Source organism: Seriola aureovittata, chromosome 8, assembly GCF_021018895.1.
Source record: "Seriola aureovittata isolate HTS-2021-v1 ecotype China chromosome 8, ASM2101889v1, whole genome shotgun sequence".
NCBI lineage: Eukaryota > Metazoa > Chordata > Actinopteri > Carangiformes > Carangidae > Seriola > Seriola aureovittata.
Window position 1 is genome coordinate 13,175,988 of NC_079371.1, and position 25,413 is coordinate 13,201,400.

The 25,413-nt window shown below is 40.1% G+C and overlaps 3 protein-coding genes across 3 annotated transcripts; all 3 read right to left on the minus strand.

Moving 5' to 3' along the window:
- Nucleotides 1-133: 133 nt before the first annotated feature.
- Nucleotides 134-4,293, minus strand: zdhhc24 (zinc finger DHHC-type containing 24). Its single transcript, XM_056382063.1, has 3 exons — nt 3,690-4,293; nt 2,698-2,975; nt 134-1,886 (listed from the first exon to the last, which is right to left on the minus strand). Exons 1-3 carry the CDS (start codon nt 3,992-3,994, stop codon nt 1,594-1,596), a joined length of 876 nt encoding a protein of 291 aa, XP_056238038.1. The 5' UTR covers nt 3,995-4,293; the 3' UTR covers nt 134-1,593.
- A 6,072-nt stretch (nt 4,294-10,365) lies between these two features.
- Nucleotides 10,366-16,876, minus strand: pola2 (polymerase (DNA directed), alpha 2). Its single transcript, XM_056383008.1, has 18 exons — nt 16,522-16,876; nt 15,866-15,990; nt 15,623-15,705; nt 15,424-15,481; nt 15,147-15,256; nt 14,446-14,645; nt 14,139-14,227; nt 13,608-13,760; nt 13,071-13,133; nt 12,877-12,928; nt 12,591-12,709; nt 12,373-12,411; nt 12,089-12,162; nt 11,839-11,941; nt 11,597-11,703; nt 11,295-11,351; nt 11,080-11,206; nt 10,366-10,924 (listed from the first exon to the last, which is right to left on the minus strand). The coding sequence occupies exons 1-18, from the start codon at nt 16,604-16,606 to the stop codon at nt 10,772-10,774; spliced, it is 1,797 nt and encodes a 598-aa protein (XP_056238983.1). The 5' UTR covers nt 16,607-16,876; the 3' UTR covers nt 10,366-10,771.
- A 174-nt stretch (nt 16,877-17,050) lies between these two features.
- On the minus strand, nt 17,051-24,900 carry zgc:195212 (DUF4554 domain-containing protein). The gene is made up of 14 exons (XM_056383147.1): nt 24,768-24,900; nt 24,457-24,580; nt 23,487-23,540; nt 23,292-23,413; nt 23,071-23,154; nt 22,936-22,991; nt 22,427-22,498; nt 22,015-22,219; nt 21,148-21,271; nt 19,043-19,192; nt 18,778-18,899; nt 18,248-18,358; nt 17,942-18,040; nt 17,051-17,830 (listed from the first exon to the last, which is right to left on the minus strand). The coding sequence occupies exons 1-14, from the start codon at nt 24,786-24,788 to the stop codon at nt 17,783-17,785; spliced, it is 1,392 nt and encodes a 463-aa protein (XP_056239122.1). The 5' UTR covers nt 24,789-24,900; the 3' UTR covers nt 17,051-17,782.
- Between the last annotated feature and the right edge of the window lie 513 nt (nt 24,901-25,413).

The following is a 25,413-nucleotide window of genomic DNA, read 5'->3' on the forward strand; positions in this document are numbered from 1 at the left end:
AGTTGTAATCACATTTCTAATATTTTAACAACATCATCCCTTAGAATTAAATCAAAAGGAATGTGAATGAGTACATTTGACTGTTCTTACACTCAAGCATACATTAAAATAATTTCAATAGCAGCAATTTTGAAAGTTTTCAAACTCAAATTTAATTATTACAACAAAACTTACACCACATACATTTTCAGAGTACAAAATAATGAAACATTTTTAAATAGTTCTGCACATCCCTCGACACAATAAATTTCATCACTCTCAAATGGCAAAAAGAAATTCAAATGGTGTGAGCCATATGAAAAAGCAGGAAAAAAAGAAATTAAGCAGACATACATATTTGGCGAAACAACTAACAATACTGACAAATAATAGTTTTTGGTAAGTAAGTGCACCTGTGGTGAGAGGGGTGGGTGTGAGGCTGGAGGGTGTTGTAATGAGGCAACAAAAGTTAAGATGCTGGCATCAAGTGCTGTAAAACATGTTCATCTTGTTCCTAATCCATACTACTTACAGGTTTTTCAGTATGTAGTGTTTTCACACCAGAAGAGTGATTAAATAAAATATACTCAAAAACAGTCAGGTGAAAGAGCGCCAGGAACACATCAGAAAACAAAAAAGAACTGACTAACAATCTTTTGGAAAAACATTGCTTTTTCATTAAATTTAATTACCAGTGGAATTCTGAAGTCACAGTTTGATTGACGCCATCTTGTTACACTGTAAATTTTGTTTGTAATAGTACCTGACTGACCGAAACGTGAAAAGTGTCCATAAGTAGATTTTAAATACTGCATTCACTAAATGCCCTTACATTAGTCTGTAGACTGCAACACTAGATGTACAATTTCTGTCGATTGTTCTCTAACACACATGCTGTCTTGTAGATGTTAAGACATTAACTGTAATTTTTCTCATTGTCCCATGTGGGATAAAGTTCTGTGTAATAATCTCATCTCAGGAGTCGAAGGTATACGCACATCATGTTCATTGCAGCAAACACACAAAAGCAGATAGGAAGCTAATAATGGTGTATTTTATAAACAGTGCAAGCCAAGTTTGTTCGACCTTCAGATTTAGGCAGTTTATCTGTATAAGAAAGACTCCCAGTTAAGAAGTCATTGATTCCAAGAGGATGACTACCCAGGAGTCATAATCAGTAATTACGAGTTGTTCCTCCATCCTGTTAATGAGGATTTAAAACTTTTCATTATCAATAGAATACATTCTCATTTCAGTGTTGTTTACATACATATTTTAGTGCTAAAACCCAAAGAACCACTGCTCATTTCTGTGGTAATATTATGAGGCCAGCCTCAATGAGTGTACAGATTACCTTTAGGTCAAGGACAATGTACCTTCCAAAGTAGGCCCACAATTTCTTTGTCTCAGCAGAGGTAAAGGATGAGGAGAAGATACTGGTAGACAGTTATACCCAGTAACACCTTTAACAACCACACACCGTTCTAGCTTCTTCCCATCCCAAGCTATCTCCTCTTGAACTGAGGTGATATTCCCTGCTGCTGCTCCCCAATAACATTAACTATCACCAATAAAGTAAGGACACAGCCTGTTAATATTCAGACTTTTAAGCTGTTACCGGGCAGGTTCCAGTGATCCTGTAACCTGAAAGCTTATCCCATCTCCAGGTAGAGGTGATGGGATGAGCGGGCAAAGCCAGCAGAGGTACCAGCGAAGGCCCAGGGTGTGACGCATGTTGCCCAGGAGTCCCAGGCTGTAGGGTCGGCGGGATGAGTACCACTCCCTTGTGGTCTGTCCCCGAAACATCAGGAAGAGATGGAAGAAGAAGAAGGCTGACACCAGCAGGAAGCCCACCACACATGTGTCAGCAATGAAAGCGAAGGCAAAGGCACGGGCCGAGACCTGGCCTAGGACACGGAGAAGGGACACAGTCAGTCATAACACTCCAGCTAGATTTGTGGATTGCACCTCATCTCGAACAACTGAACCGATGCACAAGAAGCATAAAGATAGTATTCCTTTTGCATTAATTCTGAGTTTCTTGGACAATAACCTTCAATGTTTATTAAATTAAATACAACACTACAATAGCCCTGGTAATAAGTGCCATTTTTTGTGTCAAGAGTCATCCACATGTATTTGTGAATTCAACTACTGATCCCCGTGAAACAATGCAGTGTATTAATAGGACGTCATGATCGGAGCTTTCTCTCAAGTGAATTCTGGCAGATAAAAGTACAGCAGACAAAAAACAATAAAGTACACAGCATGAGGGAAGGGCATGTTTGCTATTATGTAGTATATTTGTGTATTTGATGGCTTGTTTAAAACAAATAGTTTCAGAACAACTGAAATTATTTAAAAATAAGTCAGTCTTAAAGGTGCAAATATAAGGATCACGTTTCTCCTGTGCTGTCCAGTACTTCTTATTTAAAACCTCTGCTGCATTAGGGCAAAAAACTAGGGTTGAATTAATTAATTAATTGGCAACTGTTTTGGTAATTGATTAATTGAGTCATTTTGAGACATTTGCCTCCTCCAGTTTCTCTGGTGTGAGAATTTACGGCTTTTCTCTATTTTATATAACTGTAAATATAATATTTTGGACTTGTCAGACGAAACAAGACATTTGAAGATGTTGGTGATATAGTGTGCTACCACAGCTATGAAGAATAGATACAAAATGGGACAACCAACAGATGAGACACCAGATTCTACCTGAAACAAGCATGATCCAGGGTATGAGCAGTAGCAGGACGCTGTGCACAGTCACCCCCTCCTTCAGTATGACGATGAAGACCTCTGCGTTCATCAGCGTGGCGTAGAGGAGCCCAGACCACATGAACAACAAGCAGCTCAGGAAGAAGCGGTAGTTACGGAAGCCCACACACTGGCCAAAAAAGACACAGTGGTGATCCCGCCGCAGCACACACACTTTGCAGTCATAGCAGTGGGAGCAGCGAGGAGGAGTGTGTGTCTCACATGTATAACAGTACCTGTGTAAGGAAAAAGACAAAATATCTATTCTCAAATATGACAAAAGCAACATTTCACAGGTGAAATTGGAAAAAATCTGATGTTTCTTTGCTGTGGTTACTCTGCTTTTCTGCAATCATGAAGGATTTGACCCACACAGCAATAATGACTGGATGGCAAATGTTTCTTAGGAATTGGCAGAAAAGTTGACAGACAGAACAACATTTCCTCAACTGGGGCATGTACAGTATATCTCTTTTATGTTGCTTAAGTAAAAGAATGAGGTGGAAGCAAAGTGATGATGCAGATTTCCATGTTGGGAGTTTTGCTTTGTATGGTCTCTCAAAATTGTATTGTGTCTTATATTTTTTATCGGCTTTATTTCTATGGCAGGCACTTTGTATTTTGGTGAACCCTTCTAGTTTCCATGGGGTTGGATGGAAATGGGAAGTCCCTACTGATATAGGCTGCTTCTCTCTTTTTTTTTTTTTTTTTTTTTTACTGATTTACAGGACTGATGTTATATTTCAAAGTAAGAATTAGATGTCATACAAAAAATCCTCGATTGGAACTAAGGAGGCTGCCCCTGACCAAAAGAGCACAGAAGTGTGTAGATAAGGGTGTCCACATACTTTTGGTCATATAGTGTACTGTGTATTCACTACTGCTAAATTGTAAATAAAATCCATTCATTTTCTTGTCTATAACAACCCCCACAGCTGCTCCTTCCTTACCTCCAACCCTGACCCACCCCCTCTCCTCCCAGGAACACCCCCTTGATGCTGGGGCTGGTTTTAACGAAGAGCAGGGCGTTCCAGCAGATGTTTCCCAGCATAAAGTACTGGGCCAGCAGGTGCACGACCTTCCACCAGGCGGACCACTCCGTCTTCTTCTGGTCCGCCTCAAGCGGAGCCTCGACCAGGACCAAGTAGCTCACCTCCCCGGTGATGGAGAAGACCAGGAAAGTGTTCAGGGCAACGGGGAGGTGGCGACACACCCTCTCGACCCTGCAAAACGTTTTACTGGCAAAACTCGTCATGTTTCCTGCGTGTCCTCCTCTGCGCGATGTCTGAACCACAGCTGGAAACCCAGTGGTGTGGTTATGGGAAGGACTGATTTCAAAGACGCACCGCCAAATAACCGTTGGTTAGCTTTGTTAGCCGTATAACCACACCATTAGCTTTCTGACTGAGGTTAAACCAACCGCACGGTATTAACAATACCAAGAAAAACTTCGGGTACAACTTCATGTAATGTAAGAGGTGAAATGTGACGCCGGTAATCTGTAAAAACCCTCTCCTTACCACGATCTGTCAATGGACGGAATCAAGTTTCTGCTTGCAAGCGTCACACAAAAACATATCCGTAATGCTACAAGATACTATGGTTCCGCTAGAAAAATGCCGTTAATCTTGTGCCCTTTTCAAAACAATGTTCAAAACGTAATATGTACAGTGGTGAAAAGTTACTAACCACATTTACTGAGGTACCATACTCGGGTACAATTTTTAGGTACTTAGGCACCAGGTAGCTACTGAGGTACTTTACTTGAGTATTTCCATTTTCTGTCATTTTGTACTTTTACTCCACTACATTTATTTGCTATCTTTAATGACTTCACAAATAAAGATTTTCTACATACAAAACAAATAAAGAGTCTATAAAATACTTGAAAGACTTTGTTATGAATAAGAATAACCAATAGTATATACACATAGAGCTGAAAAGAATAATTGATTAATCAATTAGTGAGCTGACGGAACTCTTGTTAATATTTCATGGTTTCATCTTTTTAAATGTGATTATTTGCTGGTTAATAATAATGCTTTTAATTCAATAAGTTTGGAGTTTTGTTTAGGTTTAGGTTAGGTCAGGGTTAGGTCAACACGGTTCGCAAACAAGGCCATAAGCATTGTGAACGACCCCAGCCACAGCTCCTCCTTCACCTCCTTAGAATCCAGCCAGTGTCACTGAAGTATCAAGACCTCCTCTAGCAGGCTGTACAAAAGACAAATAGTCCACAAGAAATGATATTTCGTTTACACGTGACAACAATAAAAGCTTGAACCTTGAACCTTGGTTGGACAAAACAAGCATTGTGAAGTTGTCACTTTGGGCTGTGGTAATTGCGTCACTTCAAGAAGCTAGAACAATAAAATGCTGTTTACACATTAATGCATCCAGAATAATAATATAATGATATATATATAATAGTACAACAGTCACAGGGGATGTTTTCTGCATTGAGTACTTTTACTTCTAATAGATTAAGTAATTTTTTCTGATTACATTTACATACTTTTACCTGAGTCATCTTTTGAATGAATTAAGTTCCATATTAATGGTTTTCAATCTTTTCAATTACAGAACTATAGTGTATGTAAGTGGATGTTTCAATAATTTGGTTACCTGTGTGGCATTAAAAAAAAAAAAAGCTCACACTACTGTTTAACCCCATTACCATGTCCATGTGTGGATTTGGCAGCATCTCGCTGGTCCCTCCCCCTCAAAGCGCAGACCTTAATCCTTGATAATCTCTGCATCCATTGAAAGCCTTCAGTCATGGCTGCACCGAAGGAGAATTTACTGTCTCTTGGATATCTGACCGGCACTGAAAGAAACACTTTCACAAAACAAAGAGAGCACAGTCTAAAGAATAGGTAAGATTATTGGATGCTGCCCTGGAGTCAGGGAGTGGGGATCATGTTGGACTTTTTTTTTCAAAATGCATTCAGCAAACAATGATTACCATTCCTGACTAAAATTACCATAATACAATTTGACTTCTGCAGGGATTTGAACAGGGTGGTACTCAAGAGGGAGATCAATATGTAGCCTTGGTAAAGCTTATTGAATTTTTATTTGGAAACTTGAAAGTTTAGTGGTGTAAACTCTGGGTGGTGTGTGAGAGTGGATAGGTGTGTGTGTGTGGCATGCTTTACTATGATGCTGTATCATGATGCAATGTCTCCTCTTACAGTGTCCACAGGCCATTGCTGTTGCAAACTGACTTTTCAACTCTTCAGAGTCACCAACATCTGTAAGTGCACAGACAAAAACGCAATAAGATGTTTGCGTTATGCATCATTGTCTATGAATGGGGATGTGGAGGAGAACACATACTGCAGAGTTCATGTCAGGATAACCAGCTGTTCACCACCTCTGTCAAAAATCCAGGCTGTATGCGGGCAACTAAAGAACATTTTCATTATCAATTAATCTGCTCATTGTGTAAATCGGTTCATTCAGTGTTTGTCATCTCAGACTGTGTGTGTTTCCTGCAGCAGAGTGATGCACCTGCAGCAGCGCTGGCAGGAGCTGAAGGAGAGAGAGCTTACAGCCCAGCAGCACAACAGGCAGCTCCTGCAGCAGTTCGAGAAAGCCCAGGACACACTGAGAGAGATGTTGGCCCGCAATGCTGCCATGAAAATGATCCGGGTATATATATATATATATATATATACACACACACACACACACACACACACACACACACACAGACAGACAGACAGACAGACAGACAGACAGACAGACAGACACACAGACAGACAGACAGACAGACAGACACAGACACACACACACACACACACACACACACACACACACACACACACACGAAGAAAAATTTAGGAAGTAGCTCAGGAAAAGAATCCTGGCTTCTATGTTGATTGTAAAAAAAACAGTCACACTTGTATTTCATTCCTGCATCAGTGAAGCCCTTGTGCTCAATGTTTGTCTTGACCTTTGACCCCTGCAGATGGAGTATGAGAGGTATCTGGAAGAGAGCGCCCCCCGCTGGCAGCAGCAACTCAAGGAGAAAACCCAGGCTGCTCAGAGGAAGGTATGTAGCAGCTTTCCTTTAATTCAGCAAGCCATTCGAATGTGAGGCATTTTGAGACGTTTATGAAACTGGATCAGTGTGAAAAAGGCTGTTTCTTCAACAGAGGATGGAGGAGTATCTGAGGTCATGTCTAAAGAATACAGAGCAAGAACAAATGACAGATCAACCTTTACTTTCGCAAGGTTTTTTCTCTTCCTCACTCACTTTAAGAAATTATATTGTGACATTTATTCTTAAATTTTATTTATAGCATCACACAACAGGTCTTCTGTACTCTCATATTCAGCATGTACCTCTGTTTGTAGGCCTTACCAAAAAGACACAGAAAGTTTCTGCATCTCAAGAGAACAACAACAACCAAAGCAGCCACTCAGACTACAACCAAGATGTCTCCTCTCATCTCCCCTACGTGCAGTCTTCCTGGCTCACCCACACTCGATCCCAGACAGCTAGGTTTCCTATCAGAGTGCCCTGTCAACCCCAAGGTTCCTCTCATGCCCCTCCATCCTATCTCCCACCGCCCGCCATCTTCCCACATCCTGATCAATTCCAGCTCCAACACCTTGCGTCTTTATCTAGTCATCATCATCATCATCATCATCCCTGGCCCAGACAGGATCCACCAGGCTGGGCTCCCCCTCAGCTTGACTACCCCTGGTCCTGGCCTACAGGTGCTGCTGGGATCCCCTCAGGCTCTGGGGCTCTGTTGGGTCAGCTCTACACAGAGCAGCCTCCTAATGAGAGGGGGGTGGAGGCTGAGACAAGCAGAGCACCTAGCTCAAAGAGAGAGAGAGGCGGTGGAAGCAGGAGCAGCCATTTATCCCAGGAGCTGGACATTAAACCAGGTGGGAAAATGAAATTTAACAGAAAACAAGCACTTATTTCATGTCAGTGTGTATATCTATACAACATGTGTAGCCTTGTTCTTTTTTAAAATAAGTTTATCTGTAATGTGTGTGTAGTTCGCCTGTCCAGTGGCCATGCAGAAAGCAGCGAGAGTGGCAGGGATTCCAGTCAGGCGAGAAGAGAGATAAGGAAGAGGAGGGAGAAGAGAGGAAAAACACGGAGTACCTCCTCACACAGAGACAGGTGCAGCTCTCAGGAGTGAGTAAAGATATTTTTTAAAGATTTCACTTTGTATTTGGTTCCCTTCATGCCTGTGTACTTCATTAAGTTTTCCACATACAGCTTGTCTCATTTGAATGGTTTTAAGAGGCTTTGTAGTATCATACATCACAAAGAAGAATGACACATTTTGTTGCAGAGATACTGTAATAAGCTTTTTTTTCTCATCTCCTATCTTGTTAACAATATTGCAACCTGGGGTCCCATCCCTGAGGCAGAGAACCACCCCTCTATGTTCATACAGACCTAATCAGTGATGGAAAGCAACTAAGTACATTCACTAAAGTACAATTTTAGCTGCTTGTACTTTACTTGAATATTTCCACTAAACTACATTTCAGAAGAAAATATTGCAGTTATTCTTGTAAAATATGACAGTGTAATAGATTTAGCAATGTATGAAGCAAACTAGTTATAGTTTAATTTGTTATTTGATGATAGAGTTTCCTACTGTCCTGGGCTTTTATAGGACTTTACTGGACAATTTAGTTCCTTACTAACAATAACCCAATATTACAGTAATATAACACTGACAAGGCCTATTCTGCGCTGAGCACTTTTAACTTTGATACTCTAAGTAGATGTTAATGCCTTCTACCTCTGTATTTCTACATTAAATGCAGGACTTTAAATGGAATATTATTTTTTCCACAGTATTGTATTGATATCACTGTATTATAAATTTCTTCAAATCATCTTACCTGACAGTTTTTTGTTCATTCCTCTTAAGGTCATCTATGACTTCCAGTGCAATTGTCGTTGCTGGAGTCACTGTGGTTCAAAGCTCAGAGAGCGAAACCTCATCAGAGAAGCGCAGCACGAGTGGCAGTGGTAGAACAAGGACTAGAAGTGGGGGACTTCCTGTTGGATCACCAAGGATGGAAGAGGTGGCAAGTGAAAGTACCAGGAGCAAGGGAGATGACTCTGGTAGTCACAAAGAAGAGAGTAACTCCACTAGTGAGGAGTCAGTGAGTCAGATTGAGAAATCCAGGAGTGAAAATGTCCTGAATCAAGGTCCTGATGACAAATCAGACAGCTGTAGAGAGGAAGTATCACAAAGTGTTAGTATAAAGATTGAAAATGGAGTTGCAGAAATAGAAAAGCAGGAGCGAAGGAGCAGTGCTGAAGAGAGCAGTGCTGAAGAAAAGGATGAGGAAGAAGAGGAGCATGAAGATCTTGAAGAAAGAGCCGATGGTGAAGGTGAGGAGAAAGAAAACAGTCAGAGAAATGTGGAGGAAGATGATGGTGATGTTTCTGCCAAAAAGAATACAGCAGAGGAAGAGGAAGAGACAGCAGCAGAGGAAGAGTTGGAGGATCAGGGAGATGATAAAGACAGTTTGAAGAATGAAGACGGCGAGAACAGAACACAGGGTTCTGCCTCCTCTCAGGATGAAGAGGATGAGAGTGAACAAGATGACAACAAGATAGGTGAGGATGAGGAGGGGTCTGCTGAAGAGGAAGGCGAGGGTGAGGAGGAAGAGGAGGAAGAAGAGCAGGAGAGTGATGAAGTAGGAGAAGCAGAGGAGGAAAGCGATTCAGAGGACAGTATCATCTCACCACAAAACAGGTAAGATCATATAGGAATTCAACGGTTTTCTTTGCAAATGACTGAACCTAAACTAAATATGAAAAAAATATTTTGTTTTCAGACTGAAAAAGATGCACATTATTCCAGAGGAAGCAGCTGAAGATGATGATGAGCAGAAGGGGAGTAAAACAGGATCCTCAGACGAGGTCTCAATTGAGTTCAGCGAGGAGGACGATATTGAGGATCTCCTCGCACCTCAAGAACAAAGAAAGAAAGAGTGAGTACAGATTTCACTTCTCTGATGGCAAAAACACATCTGCATATGCTTCTCACATCTTTTTAAACATGTATTTTCAGAGAAAAGGACCTGAAAGTTGATGACAAGCCTGAAGGTACGGTCTCAGCCAGTCAAAAGAATCACAAGATGAAATGAATATACGAAAAACTTGTTGTTGAAGATGCTGATTATGTGTTCAACTTCTTTTCCAGCAACTTGTGACAAGGTGGAGATTTTTCAAGTGGAGCTGGACAATTCGACAAAGACAGATCACCAAAGTGACTCTGATGAGTTTGATCACTTTTATGACTAAATACGTTGTTTTAAACTGTCTAACCCTGAGAATAAGGGTTAAAAACTACCTCAGTCACCTGCAATTTAGGAGAATATTTAAAAAAGATGTTGATTCATAAATAATGTTGATTATTTAGTTTCTTTGCATTTAAATAGAGATGGATATCTAAATGTTGGATAATTTCCATTCAAAAATAAAAGAAATCTCACCTCTAATAACGGCATTTCTTACATATCAAACATTTCTTTCTTTTATTTTTGAGCTACAATTTATAGGTTTCTTTCTCCTCCAGTCAAAACATACCACAGAAACATGATATAAAGCTCTGGCACAGGAAAGGAGCAGACTGTGCAACAATCTTTTATTTATTTTTTTTCTCTTAACTTTTTGCATGTATTTAACCCAAACCACAGGCAAATAACATTTTCAAGTAGAAGTAAGAGGAAAGTACACAATAAAGTACAAAGGGTGACAATAATTTATTGAAAAGAGATCTGCTGTATCTGAGTGATTGCTATTCCTCCACATTCCTGACACCACCAACCAGAGTACTGTACACCCCAACATGTTTTGTCATATAAAAACAGACCGGTGGGCAAAATGGTCTCAACAGCACAAGAGTCGTTTCCTGCTTTTACATATTTTACATCCGAGAGCCTGGAGAGTGCAGCGTGCAAAGCTGCTGGCAAACTGGTCCTGGTTAATCAAGTCACTTCTGTTGACAGTGAGAATTTAAAGTCTTTGTTATTGTTAGATTTTCACCACCTGAGCTGCCAAGCAGGGGCTCACTCTCTTCCCGTCCTCTGATGTAGCGCTGCGCTGAATGAGCAGCCTGCCGTAAGTCCCACCCACCTGGCCTTTAGTCAGCCGTCCGGGATTGACACAGACACAGCCGACAACATCCTGAGGACAGGTGAAGATGAAGTTTAAAAAAACAAAACACACTTACATTCTTTAATGTCAATGTGAAAACGTATCCTCTATTCCTCTATTACACTTCACGTAAATGATTAACTATTTAAATGTGGACTACATGTTAATGAAAGGGATGTTTGCACCTTTACAAAGTAGCGCAGCTCAGAGGGGATGATGAGAACATCGGGGGTGAGCGGCATCTGACCGAAGCTCTGAAACTTCTCATAATCCATGTTAACCTCCTCCACAGGTGGGTACAGCGGGTAGTAACTTCATGTTAAGACAGAAACAGAGGGGGCATTAATGCTGGGCATCCTCAAAAATAGAGAGAACAAGTGAACGCTTTCTGGACTCCTACCTCCTCTGGGTCAGCATGTGTTTCAGTATCCGTGAAAATCTGTCTGATCCAGTGCCACTGCAACACAAATCAATGGCAGTTTTTACATAAAACTCTATAGTGATGGCAACCATTAACATATTCATCAGTGTAATGCAATTATAGCTTTAAAAGGGTTGTTTGTGTGAATAATATGAAACATATTTAAAAACAAAAACAAAAACATATTTTCAGTTCTAGTCAGTTCTGAGCTCCTTTGCTGGATGGAGAGTGTGAGACCATTACAAATTGCAATTTAAGCACATTCTGGGGGTCTTCCTCACCAGCTGATCTCCTCTGCGCCCATGTGGAACAAGATGTCGGTGGATGTCAAGCCAAAGGTCACGCCATCGATCAGCAGGGTGCAGGGGTCAGGGACCAGGGTGACACGCTGCAAAGCATGAGGAGAAAACATTGTCTGAGACTGATCGTGATGATGGACTACGAAATTTCCAGTGACGATAAAAACAAGTAGTTTGTTGGGTTGACGTGAAGAATCCTACAGTCAGGTCTTTCTGTGTCTGACCTGGTCCTTGCTGAGGTTTGGCAGGGTGAAGGGAGGCTGTGGGTAGATGAAGTGGTGGTGGATGTCTCTCTGCGAGGGCACGAACACCAGATGACAGCCAACACTGCGAAAAGAAAACACGAAGCTTCATGATTTGTAAAAAAAAAAAAAAAAAAAAAAAAGTCTGATGAAAGCACAATACAATGCTGCTCTTTATGGTCACCAGGAGCTTAAACAGTAGAATCAGAGTGAGGAGAGTTATGACACGTACCTTCTGGTGCCATCCACGATGCTTTCAATACATCTTGCGAAAATGGCCTCAAATGTCTCAGTCACCTGTGCTTTCTGTTGGAGAGATGGTCACATATATTCAAGTTAAACAAATTAATCCGAGCTCAAAAGAGTGATTAGAAGAGCGACTGTTATGTTGGACAAGAGGAATTAATATTTGTCTTTTGATTTTTAAAATCAAATTTTAAAAAGAAAATGAGTTCAAAGAGAAGAAGGTATTCTGAGATAAACAAACAAGCTGATCATGTCCGCTGTTAAACCTACCTCAATTTGTTCGTGTTTGGAATCCACAAATGGGCCCAGCTGGTGAAAAGAAGGGAGAATTAGGAAACTCACACATAACACTGAATGAAAAAAGGATTGTGCGCCTATAAACTAGTGACAGGGGAGGTTTTATGAGCCACTGTGTGCATCTAGCCACACATGGAAAGTGTATGAAATATAGTTTATGATGCAACAACAACAAAAAAAAATTACTATACCAGTAGGCAGACATCAGGACGATCCCTGACAATGACATTGATTAGGTCCAGCAGAGGGTCAAAGGTCAGACTGTCAGAAGGGGTGTATGGTCCACAGGCCACTAGTACATTCATTGGCTCTGCAATTGCATGAGATGACGAGTGTGTTTTCATTGATGTGAAAGAGAAAGTTCTCCGCATCATTCAGTCACTGGAGAATATTGTAAGCTCCATGTCTAGTTAAACAAGTCAGTAACAGGATACAGTGATACCTGTATGATGCATTTAAAACGACATTGTTCCTTACCTTCATCCATCTCCATTTTCACCTCCGAAGTGTAGAAAGGAAGTGGGACACTCTAAGAAAGGAAAAAAAGACAAAACCATTAACAGAAGATACACAAACAGGTCTTTATTTTTAAACATTTCAAGTAAATGTGGCTTTAAAAGGCTTCATCTTTGACTCGCTCATGTGTCAGCACTTGTTAACTTGTAGCTGACCTCATAGAGTTTAGAAGCCACCAGTTTTCTTCCTGTTGTGTTCATTCCCTCCATCATTACAACCTGTAGGAAGAGGACAGACAAGGGGATGAATCTGTGCTCCTTCCTGCACAGCAGTCTCATACACCGCAGGGAGGCAGTTATTGATTCTTTTGTGGGAACGGTTGTTTTTGTCAGAGTTCTCGGTCAGACGCTGGGTGAGTCTCCAGCCCAGGTCCTTGGCATGCTCTGTTACTCTTGGTGGACATATAACCTGCTGCACACAAACCTCAGTGCACAGGCAAAGGAGAGCCCACCACTCAGTGTGTGTTCATCACTTCATTACGGTGTGTGCATTTTAATCTAGTGACTCTCAATGGTAGAATACATGACAGATAATAGCAGCATAGAGATGGGTGCACATCTTAGAGGAGAATCATGCAGGAGACATTTGGTTCAATAATGTAAAAAAATTTTTCCTAATACAGCTAAAATAACATTTACAGCAGACCCCTTTGTAGCTTGATCTGTCACAACAATTGCGTTCCTTCTGCGCACCTGTCCAGGAAACAGGGAGTACTCTTTGAGCTCTGATAGGTCAACAGGTACTTGCTGACCACCTTGCTCTGGTCCCGCCTCCAGCAGAACTGACTGCGCGTTCAGTTTGCCATTGCTGTCGCAGCACACCTGTCCCAGCACTGTTACACTGTCCTGCAGGTGGACAAACACAAACACAAGAAACTGAGCAGTCAGGTAGTCGTTAAACAGAGATATAACTGAGCTGTATCTGTTTTAGTCACATAAAACAACAAATGTGGATTACACAGTAGAAGCCTAGTCGAGGCACGTTTTATCCACATACTAAGAAATTTCTACAACAGTTTTATAACATAAGAGAAAACTTACATTCATGTGCCTGAATCCAAGTTCAAAACAATCAAAAGCTCATTACAATGTACAAGTTTAGCAGTTAAAAAACTTTTAGGCTAATTTTATATCATAAAATATAAGATCTATTCAAAACTTCTGTAAAACAGGTTTAAGCTTCTGTGACTAAATAAGATGTCCACAACAATCAAACCTCTGTACCTGCGCGGGCAGAGAGACAGGGGAAAACTCTTCGATACTGAAGTGAGACTTGAGGCCCTCTCCCAGCTCCTCTATCTTCTCTGTCAACACTGGGGAGGAGAGATGCAAAAATGTGTATTACAGGCTTCAGGCACTTCTACTGTCTCCATTTAGCTGATCTGGTTTTTCAGTTACTTTTAATGTATGTTTTTACATCTATACATTAAGGGGAGCCTTTGTTTTTTTTTTTTTTTTTTTTTTTTTACAGACAGTAAGTGTCAAGATGTCTGAGATTGATGACGTTGAATAAATCTGTACAGCTACATACCATTTCGAACATCTCGCAGCCTCTGGAACATGTACTTGTAGCTGCAGCGGAGGGAGTCTTCGGGACCTTCCAGCAGCTCCAGCTGGACGCCTTCACCCGGAGCTTTCCTGCCTACCCAGCGGGTGCCCTGCACAGCCCCAAATGTAACCACCACCTCCCCTTTCCCCCCTCGCTGGCTGTACTTCTGTGAGGGAGTTGCACTGCAGAGAGAGATGGGAGGAAGGGCAGAGTCTGGTCACAGTGCAATAAATTGCCATTTTATCAAGTGATTCAGTCTTATGGTTCAAAAAAGGTCATTTTCTTTTGGTGTCATGGCTCCAAAATTAGGTCAAGTTAAAGGCTAGCTTAATTTTTTTTGGCTTATTATGTTGATTATACAACTCATGCTTATTTAATTTGAGGATTTTGAAAAGTGATATATAAAGTTTACTCTTACTGTGAAAGTCATCAAAATCAAGTCTATAACTTTTCCCTGTAAAAAAAAAAAAAAAAAAGACTACCTGACTAATTAAATTACACTTGGAAACACGACAGACAAGCAGATATTGTTCACTTAGTTCACACAAGAAAGTGATTTCAATACAAGGCAAGACTGAATAAATCTTAAGTGTGTTTTTTCTTAAAGGTTGACCAATATCAAAACCAGGAAGCAGAGTGTATTTGTGGGGATTTGGCTGCTGTTGGTTTACACTGCTGAATACCTGGGAGAGAAGCTGGCAGGAGACAGCAGCAGGACAGGGCTTGCCAGCAGAGCTGCACTCCTCTTTGAACGAGGGTGTTCGGGAGTGGTCAGTGCTCGTTTCTGAGAGCCCTGCACAGACGTAAACAAACATGGTCAGAGCAGAGCATACGGAAAACACAAACATGCTCAGACTCACTGTATGGACAGCTAGTTAGCCACACCTATACTAATTCACCTTTTCTAAGTGAATGGAGAGTGAACAGGAGTAAAAAATAAAAGTTGTCATCAAAATTTACCTTTGCAGGGGTAGAGTAGGAATCTAGTAGATCGTCCTCCTCCTCCTCAGCTTTGATTCTGAAGAAATTATGTTAAGGTCTGGTCAACATGTTGACAATAACAAGACACTCATCACAGACAACAGTTAAATCCAGAAGGAGGAGCAGCTGGATAATCAAGTGTGTTTTTTTTCCCCCGAGAGTTCACTGTGAAGGATACAAGTCCTGCAGAGAGTGGATGTCTCTGGTTCTGTTATGAGTTTCTTCTATTCTGAAGCTTTGTTTATTCCTCTTGTTCAACACCTGCAAAGAAGATAGACACACACACACACACACACACACTGTAAATTGGTTTCCTAGGGGTGACCACCAATTCACACGAGTACAAAATGGTAGAGTCACAAATAAATGTGGTTACTTTATTGACTGGAAAAATATAACATATTCAGTTTCAGCCTGTCACCTCATGTTCAAACTGCTCCAGGTTGTCCAGGGTGAGTTTTAATCCATTTTTTGTGCTGCTGTAGGCCACCCACTCCAGCACTATCTTGTCTATCTGTAACCTGCTACAAATACACTGCTCCACCACTGAGGGACAGAAAGAAGGACAGCAAGTGAAATGTAAAGCAAACTGCAAACACACCGAGGGACCATAAATATGACATTACAACAGTTACTGAAAATAAAACTATAAATCAGAGGATGAGGAGGATAACAAGTAGCATAATTGTTGTGCAGGTTTTTTTTTTCTAAAGTCTGCCTTTACATTCTGATATATGAACATTAACATTGAGAATGAATGAAGTGCACAAACACTTTTGCATTTGACAGTAATGCAAATGTTCTTCTGCAGTCACCGGAAAGTGATGTAGGTGTTTAAAGAAAGACAAAACACAACATAAAAGCCCATACATTGGGATGGAGCACAAGACACCTCATAAAATCCGTCACATAATAGACATATACTGTAGTTTACTCTATAGCAGATGAGACCAAACATCGCAAACTATAAAAATGTAGCAGTACAGTCACATAACGTTGCACCCTGTTGGACGGTTGTTGAGGTACTGGCTGCTTTCCAGCTGAGATTGAAAAAATTAGCAGATGTTAGCTACTTACTCTTGTCGAGGACCGAGTCATCCTGGTAGGGTATGCCGAATATTTCCAGCTCTGATTTTAGGGTTTCTGCAGATAGTTCTGCCATTGCTTTATGCTGTATATTCACTAGACACCGTGTTGTAAATATGGAGGAATTCAAACGTCAGAAGCTCGAGCGCAACGTTAGCTTTCGTCTCACTTCATAACAACGACGTCGAACCAATTCTCTCAACAATGCGACTTCTAAACACCAGCTACGGCAGTTTGCTCCAGCTTAGTTTGGTTGAAGATGTGAGAGCTGTGAATAAATCTGACCAACATTAGATGCACATTTCATTTTACCGCGAAAAAGCGCTGTCGGTGTTGGCGGCCGGAACTTGCGTCACAGCCAAAAACAATAACAAGCGGAAGTTAACAGTGCTGAAAAAATAAGTCTCTGTCGCCACCTATTGGTCACTGTGAGAATGTTCACCCTGTTAGCCGGGGCTGTACGAATACTTTCATGTTTAATTTGGTTTTCCCTGTTCAACTACAAACAATAGCATTAACTGCGGAGGTATATAATGTAACCTTACAGCGTCAGTAGGAATATAAACACTATAGATGCCCATGCTACTGTACCATATTGTTTATTTCGGGCTACATAAAAAAACATCAACAAAGGAGTGTTTCAGATCAGAAATGAGTCAACTGAACGAGTAGTTGACGGAAGAAAAAACAAAAACTTTTCTGACAAATGATTAATCATTTAATTTTTCAAATAAAAATACCAAAAATGTAATCCTTTCAATTTCTCAAATGTGAGAATTAGCCTTTTTTTTTTTCTTTTTCACATTATAGTATATTGAATACGTTTTGGAGTGTTGATCAAACAAAATATGACATATAATGATGTCACCTGGTTCAGGATATTTTCACGGGCAAGTATCACAGTATTTTGATTGAGAAAAGAGATTAATCAGATCAATAATATGAAATAATAATAATGAAAATAACTGTTAGCTGCAGACCTTATATGTATGTGTTATATAGATCTTTTAGAATATTTTATATCTTAGAACTGTGTAAAAATCAATCACATCTGGTATAACACACAAACTATAATAACAACAGTGTATTTTTTAAAATTAAAGGTTAAATAAATAGCTATTTCAGCCATTACCGGCATATTTACAACATGCACTACTGCCACACTTTAAACTGCAAAATAATCATCCTAGTGTTAACTCCTTCCACAGGTTTCAAATGGAACAAAACTCATTCTAGAAAAACACAGACAGTCTCAGATTTCTGTTCTAGTAGCCTCATCACTCTCAGGATGTTCTTCCATCTGTGGAAGCAATGATGTGGTGTTAGATTATGGTACAAAATCAGAGGTCTGACAGTAATGAAGTGCTGCTATAGAAACTGGTAGGTGTCAAAAAACAAACATTCCACTCACCTGAACTGAGTAGCACCTGCCCCTGGGGGTGAATTTCCATGATGTCACCCTCCTCAAAGATTCAGAGAAGGAGGCCGACAGTTCATGAGTGTCATGTACCTGATAAACACATACATTATGTACAGATATCTGACAGACAGGATCAACATGGATGCGTGTTTATCTTTGTATGTAACAGATGTATTTGCAGTGTAGCTGCTAATATCTTTGCTTGGTGTCTTTTACTAATGACGAGATGTGAAAGTGAATAACTATTTTATTGTTTATATAAATATCTGCATGAGCATTTTAAAACTTTTTTCACACCTTCATGCTGTTCAGACAGGCATTTCTGAAGTCCATGTTGCTGCTGCTGCTCACGATACTGATGGATGAACTGCGAATCACGTCGACAGCTGAACGCAGCTTCTCTTGGTCCTTTCATGTCACACACAATACCCAAACACACACTATCAGGGCTCTAGTAAATTATTAATTTCATAATTTATTTGATTAATAACAATGTCAAAATGTAATGAAAAATAACCATTTCAATCTCCCAGAACCCAAGGTGACATCTTATTATTGCTTGTTTTGACCCACCATCAGTCCAAACCCCAAGGATATTCCATTTATAATAATTAACAACAAAAACAAAAGCAGCAAATTCTGAGATTTGAGAGGGTGGCGCCAGGAAATGTTTGGCATTTTATCCTGATAAACAACTTCATCAATAAATTGATGGTCAAAACTGTTGCTGACTTATTTTCTGTTGATCGATTAGACAAATAATTGTTCCACACACCATTTTATAAAACTAGTAGGCCAGTTAGTGTATATGTGTTTCTCAGACTTGCCATTTTTCTGCGATTTTGGGCTTTCAGAGTGTTTTTCAGCTCAGTCTGCAGGGTTGTTGTGACTGCCTGTCTGTTGTTGCTCAGAATATCCTCCAGGTGGTGCTCGATCAGTGCCTCTGTATCTGTAAGAGGAGAATAGATATCCCTGTTACCACTGTAGCTGAAACAGTATTTTATTCTTGTGTTCAGCTGTAGAAGAAAAAATTAAGACAGGCCACCTGCAACCCATTATTTTGTGAGTCTACATGATGCAGTTGTCTCTCACCCATAACATCAGAGACCTGGGAGGTGAAGGGGTCACTGTGCTGCAGGAAGAGAAAAAGCAGGAGACTCTGCTGCATTGTGGGAAGACTTGATTCTTCCTCTGAGTTTTCTTGCTCTATTTTATACACGGTGCCACCACTGAGTGCAAGATCTGCAGAGGAAGTTAAAATATTATTTTGCAAAACAGATAATGAGGAGGGAATGGAAGGAGAGCTTGATTATTAGTGAAGAAACAGTAAAAACATTGCAAGTCAACACTGGTTGAAGGCACACTAGTACAATTACAGCAAATGGAAGACACACCTTTGGGTTGTGGTTTTGGTTGCGCAGGTAATGTTGTCATGTTTGGTTTTAATATTTTCATACCAAATTAAATGAAACTTTACCAACATACATGTTTGTGGGAGAGTATCTTCTCTTTGAGAGACTGGGGTAGACTGTACTATGGGACCTTTTCTTTTTTTTTTTAAACTTTACTTATCATGTATTGTGGATGAATAAGCTACTTGCAATCACTGTAGACCTGTGGTTTTGCTTGTGGCTCTGATTCACTGTGTAATCTACAAGGGAAAAAATAAAATAATGCAACAGCAGTCTCTGAGAAATCAGCCAGTTTTTAGCTTTTTCATGATACAACTTACACATAACTGTACTACACTATATTATATCCTATTGTCTGTGCCAGACAGCGATCATTTAGCAATGATTAAATTTAGTTTCCAGATTAAAGTGTCTCCTTACATTACATCAGATTTACCCAAATTCACTCTCTGAAACATAATTTAGAGCAGTCAGACTTTTTAACTTAACTAACTTTAACCTATTGTTGATTTAACTGTACTGTTTGCCTGAAAGAAGATCTTGTGTTACTCCAGGGCTTAAATTAAACCTGTGATTAGGATGGTTTTAATTCAGATATGCTGACTATTGCCTGGAAACATACAGATTATTTGGACTATTTTAGTTAAGATTAAACACCTACAAGGTATTTATTGAAAGGAGATGTACATGTAATAAATGCAACCAGTTTGCATCAGCAAATAACATTTTACATTTCTAGCCTTGGTAGTGGCGTTGGCCTGTTGGTTGGCTGGTCCACCACTGTGGGCCTCTTTGCAGACTGAAATATCTCTACAACTATGGTACAAATTTCCGAGACATTTTCTACGTTCATCTTCTCCAGAGGATGAATTGTTCCATAACCATGCTTGTCCTTATAATGATTTTTGGTTTTTAATGACAGCTATTGGATGGATTGCCACATAATATGGTACACACATTCATGTTTCCCTCAGGATGAAATGTAATAGCCCTTAACTTTTCATCTAGCACCATAATCAAGTCAAACTTTCTGTTTATGACATTATCATTTAGCTGAAACCCACTTAGTTAAGGTCTGGGAAAGATCAGGGTCAAAGTTACATAGGACAAATTTAAACGCTGATGTCTAGTATAAAACAGGATGGGAACCAGAGCATCCTGTGTCAAAGCCAAACACATGGTAAACCCCTTCTCCACCCCAGATTCTGCACAACAACTTTCTGCTGTGAGAATTCTTTGTGACGTGGACGTATGCAACACTACTCTTTGCATCTGAACCAAATGTTTGCAATCGACATAAACCACTTATGCAAATTACTTGCATATGAGCATATTTCACAGGAAACAGCTTTGTAAAATGCAGTGGCAATCATTTCACTGCTGTGAATGCTTGCAGTCCATTCTCTTCAAATGCTGTCACAGGTTTTTGTTATCGTCTTCATTGTTTGTTCTTTTTTCCTACTTCCAATGTTTGGTCTTGTTTTATTCTTCTGATTCAAATTATGGGCCTTTTGTGATTCATTAAGTTTTTATAAGCAGCTGCAGGCCATGGTTTTGTGCACAGTCTCTCACAAATGAGCACAGGTGGTTTAAATTACTCTCAGGCCTCATTTCAAACCTTGTAATCAAGAAGTATCTAATCCAAATTTCAAGTGTTACGTTACTTTTGAAGGGCAGGATTAACTGTCCCGGACTTCGGAACCTACTCCAGGTTCAATCTATAACCTGTCCAATAAAACTGGCCCTTACCAGTATGTGTTGTTCCCATCAGTGGTTGTTGTCTACCTTTGAAGGAGGAGCAGCGAAGGCCATGCAGGGTCAGTTCTTGACAGCCCAGATGAGCGGGGAGGTTCTGGAGGAAGGTGGAGGGCCCTGTAACAGGAACATTACTGGGGCTGTAAACCAGCACCTAGAGGCATGTGAAGTCAAGGACGACTAATCCAAATCAGATGCCTGGACCACCTCCACGGAGTCAACACAAAGCAGCAGTGGTTGCTACCCACAACTTTGACCAAAAGTGAGGGCTGGAACATCATCTGGCCAGCAAATCAAGAGCGTCGCCTTCAAGCTGCCTCTTCACCACCACAGTCCAGAACAATGTCCACATTACTGCTAGGTTATAGCACCAATCTGCATGTTGATTTTACACTACATCTAAAGCTGCCAGTATAGTTTTGTCTGAAAATGTGCACTTACTTAAACAGTACTGCATTTCCACAATGTCTCTGTCTGGCTTTTCACTATGCCTTTGTGTTTGGATGTGCAGAACAACTATAAACACACTTGATTTACGACGTGGTCACACGACACGTCTGACTAACTGGTTCTTTCTGCACAATCCGGCCCTTACCCTCACTCATAAAAAAGATTTCAAAATACTTTAACTCCTTCACTTGGGGCAGTGACTGACTCCAAATCCTAAGGGAGCAAGCCTGTTTTTCAGGCAGAGTACCATGGCCCCAGATTTCGAGGGGCTGGCCCTCATCCCTGCTTGCACACTCAGCTGCAAATGGTCCCAGTGCGGACTGGAGGTCACAGTCTTAAGAGGCAAGCTGAACCACGTAATCTGCAAAAAGCTGTATTGAACACTGTCTACAACTCTGCCTAGAGATTCTGTTCCTGACAATCACCACCAAAATGACAATGATCAGCAAAGGATATTTGTATGTGAGTTAGCTGGGTTGCCAGATTGGGGTATTGCAGCACACAGGGCCTGAGAAGTGTTACAGGCTGAATGCTGAGCTCCCCGTACAGGCCCTGTTCCATGGCTTGTGGTGGGATACTGAGTGGTAACCTGCCTCCAAGGACAGGGTGTCCTCCCTGACACCAGCATCCTTTCTTCACACACTCTGGAGGCCTTTGAACCCGAGGAGAGAGAATCACTTTTTGCAGTTAAAAGCAGGTATACAGTATGTACAGAAGTATTTATGTTGTTGCAGCATTGATATATGAGGATAAAACTTGTATTCATTACACATCTGTAATTTCCCTCCTAAAAGTAAGGCAACATTGATCCAAACAAACAACCACACATTAAATAATATTAAAAATTTGAATTACTGACTGTGTATTACAAGTGACATCCAAGATCAGTGATGGGTCATCTGCCTGTGCAACTTTACTTTTGATTTTCACTCTGCATGAATAGGAACACAATGTTAGTACTTCATGAAAACTGAGGCTGACATTCCCATTGATCATTTAAAATTATGAACTTCCTTCCACCCATGGGAAATTAACTGAAGTGGTGAGCTTTTATCTTTGTGGCTGTTATTATATTGTAACTCCAAAAGCCAAAAATGTTGCAAGCCACTATTAAAATCTTTCCTTCTGAAATGCAATCCTTGTGTGTGAGGCTAAATTTTACTTCAATAAATTACTTTATTAAACAAACTATCTAAATACTGTGTAATGCACCGTGACTGCATAGGTCACATTTTAAAATAAATGTCATATAAAAGACACAGTTTTTGTAGTAACCTGCTTTATTGTGGTCTTATTTAACGTAAGGTAGGCTCCCTACAATTACCCGAAAGAAAGTTTTAACTTTTGCCTTTGTTGTTGCTGTCAAACCTGAATTCTTGTTGGAGGGTCTCCTGGTTGAATTTGAATTTGAGGTGGATTTTAATCTGTGAAAAATAAAAAAGTTATGTTTTTGCTAACTACCTTATCATATAACTGTAAATAAGGAAACAGATCCTTTCATACCCCTGCATTAGCCAAACTGAATATGCGTAGGAATGCCTCTATATGAGCTTGACACTCTGGACTGAAAAGTCTTGCATCTTTCATCTGTATAGTGCAATGAGATAACGTGTCACTCACAGCCTCACTGTGATCATCAATCATTAATGACATTTGAAAAGGAAATACATGAAAAAATTTCACTTCAAGATTTAACATTAGTAAAGGGTCACTATTATCTGTACCTGAAAGGAGAGGAGTAATCTGAGGGAACCGTACAGATCAGTAAAGGAACACAACTCCTCAGGGTCGGGCTCAGGACACAGCCATGCACAGGGAAACATGCTCTCCTTCAAATCTGTGAGGACTTATGCGGCAAAAAGAGTCATATGGGATACAGAAGCTGAAGATGAGTGCATATGTTGTATGTGTGTACATACCAGGTTGGAGTGCTTTCATTTTAATCCCTGTGCACCAGGGACCAGCAGCTGCAACTGCACAACAAAGGGGACTGCTGTTACAACACCTGGCAGTTTGTTACTGTACGCCAGACTTATATTCTTTGTTGTTGCACCTCGTCCTGACAGCTCTTTTTCTTCAGTACAGGCTTGAATCAGTGCCACTACATATGGACTGGATGACTTGCACTGTTTGGTCAAATCTCTCTGGAGTTAAACATCTGATATCCATGTGTTTTCACCATGTCTGGCACATTTTTACCTCAAGTGTTATTTTTATTTATGGTTACTTAATACCCATGTTATTTTATAATTCATGTCTAAGGATGTTGAAAATTTCCTCTGACTCAATTCTCTGCACCAGTGGTAGGCAAACAGAGACCCCTCAGCCAAACACCCCCCCCCCCCAACAAAAAATATTTGGTCCAAAACAAAACTTAATCTTTCATATTGATACTGTGGGTAATAGTGTATATCCAAGGCTAATGTAAATAAATATGACCTTGTAACATCTAATAATGATCAGAGATTTGTGTGTCAAACCAAGCATAAATAGTAAGCACAACAGTACTTTCATTCACCACAAACGAGGCAGACCACAGTTTAATGTGTCATAACTTCATCCATTTGACTTTCAGGTCTTCAAGCACAACACAAAGCATAAAGCTGCCAAAATTAGTCACTTTTTGTCAAATGAGTACTCATACTGGTAGTAGTGTTAAAGTGCTTGCAACTCAATGTTTCAGTGTTTGGAGGTGTTTACTAAGATTTCTTTGTTTTGTTTTACATATATTTAAAATAAGAGTGATCAAATGCATAGCTTCTACCCTGTTCCTTTGTTCGTGTACATTTAACAGATATTTCTACCACACAACAAGGGACACTTCATGTCATCCTCCTGCTAGTTTAACCTGATGGAGCAGTTCACATTGTGAGAAGAGTTAAAACTTACCGGTGCAGTATAAACTTTGAACAGAAGTTCTGGTTTCAGTCCACAGAAGAACCAAAAGCCCTCCTGCCCTCTTAAAACCATGCTGCTGCCTTTGCTTTCCCATTAGCATGACCAGCCTCAACACCTGCAGAGGTAATTACATAAAACACAAACATATAGCTTAGCAAGCTAACGCTACATATGTTATGCTAGTTAGCTTCAACCGGAGAGGACCAGTCTGTACTTTCTAAACATTTACAAACTGGGGCTGGTGACACTAAACAACATTCTTACATGTGTTTCTAACTGGAACAGCTAATTTAAACAATTACCTGCTGTATTTCTCTGAGCATTTTTGTGTACTGACACAACAGCACTCGATAATGAATTTCAGATGCAGTTTCCCACTGGTTTACTTTGCTAAAGCAGAGTTATCGACACTTGAAGTCCCTCTGCACCCAATATCACAGCTAGTAAAGTTACTACACCTTTGAAGTCGCTGTAAATATTCCTACAAAGGAAGTAAATACCTTTGGTAAATAGTAAAAATACCAATACCACATTGTAAAAAATACTCGATTACAAGTACTTTGCATTGAAAGTGTTAAAGTGTTACATTAAGTAAAAGTATGTAAAAAAAATCAGGAGAACGTACTTAATAAATTAAAAGTAAAAGTACTGTAGCCTACTCAATCCACAAAATGGTCCCTGTGAGGGTTTTATCATTATTATTCATTCATGTGTAGCCTAAGCAGCATTTTACTGTGGTAATTGAGTTGGAGCTAGTTTTTAAATTATTTATATATGATCAGTTAATTGTTTGTTTGGTTTGTAACAATTCAGGAAGTAGCGGGAAATGCTTTTGTCAACAATAGTCAAATTATTAAAAGGAATAAACAGTTAATCCTCACATTTTACAAATCTGGAACTATACCACAAAGTTTTTTTACCTGAAAAATTACCTAACCCTTATCAAAA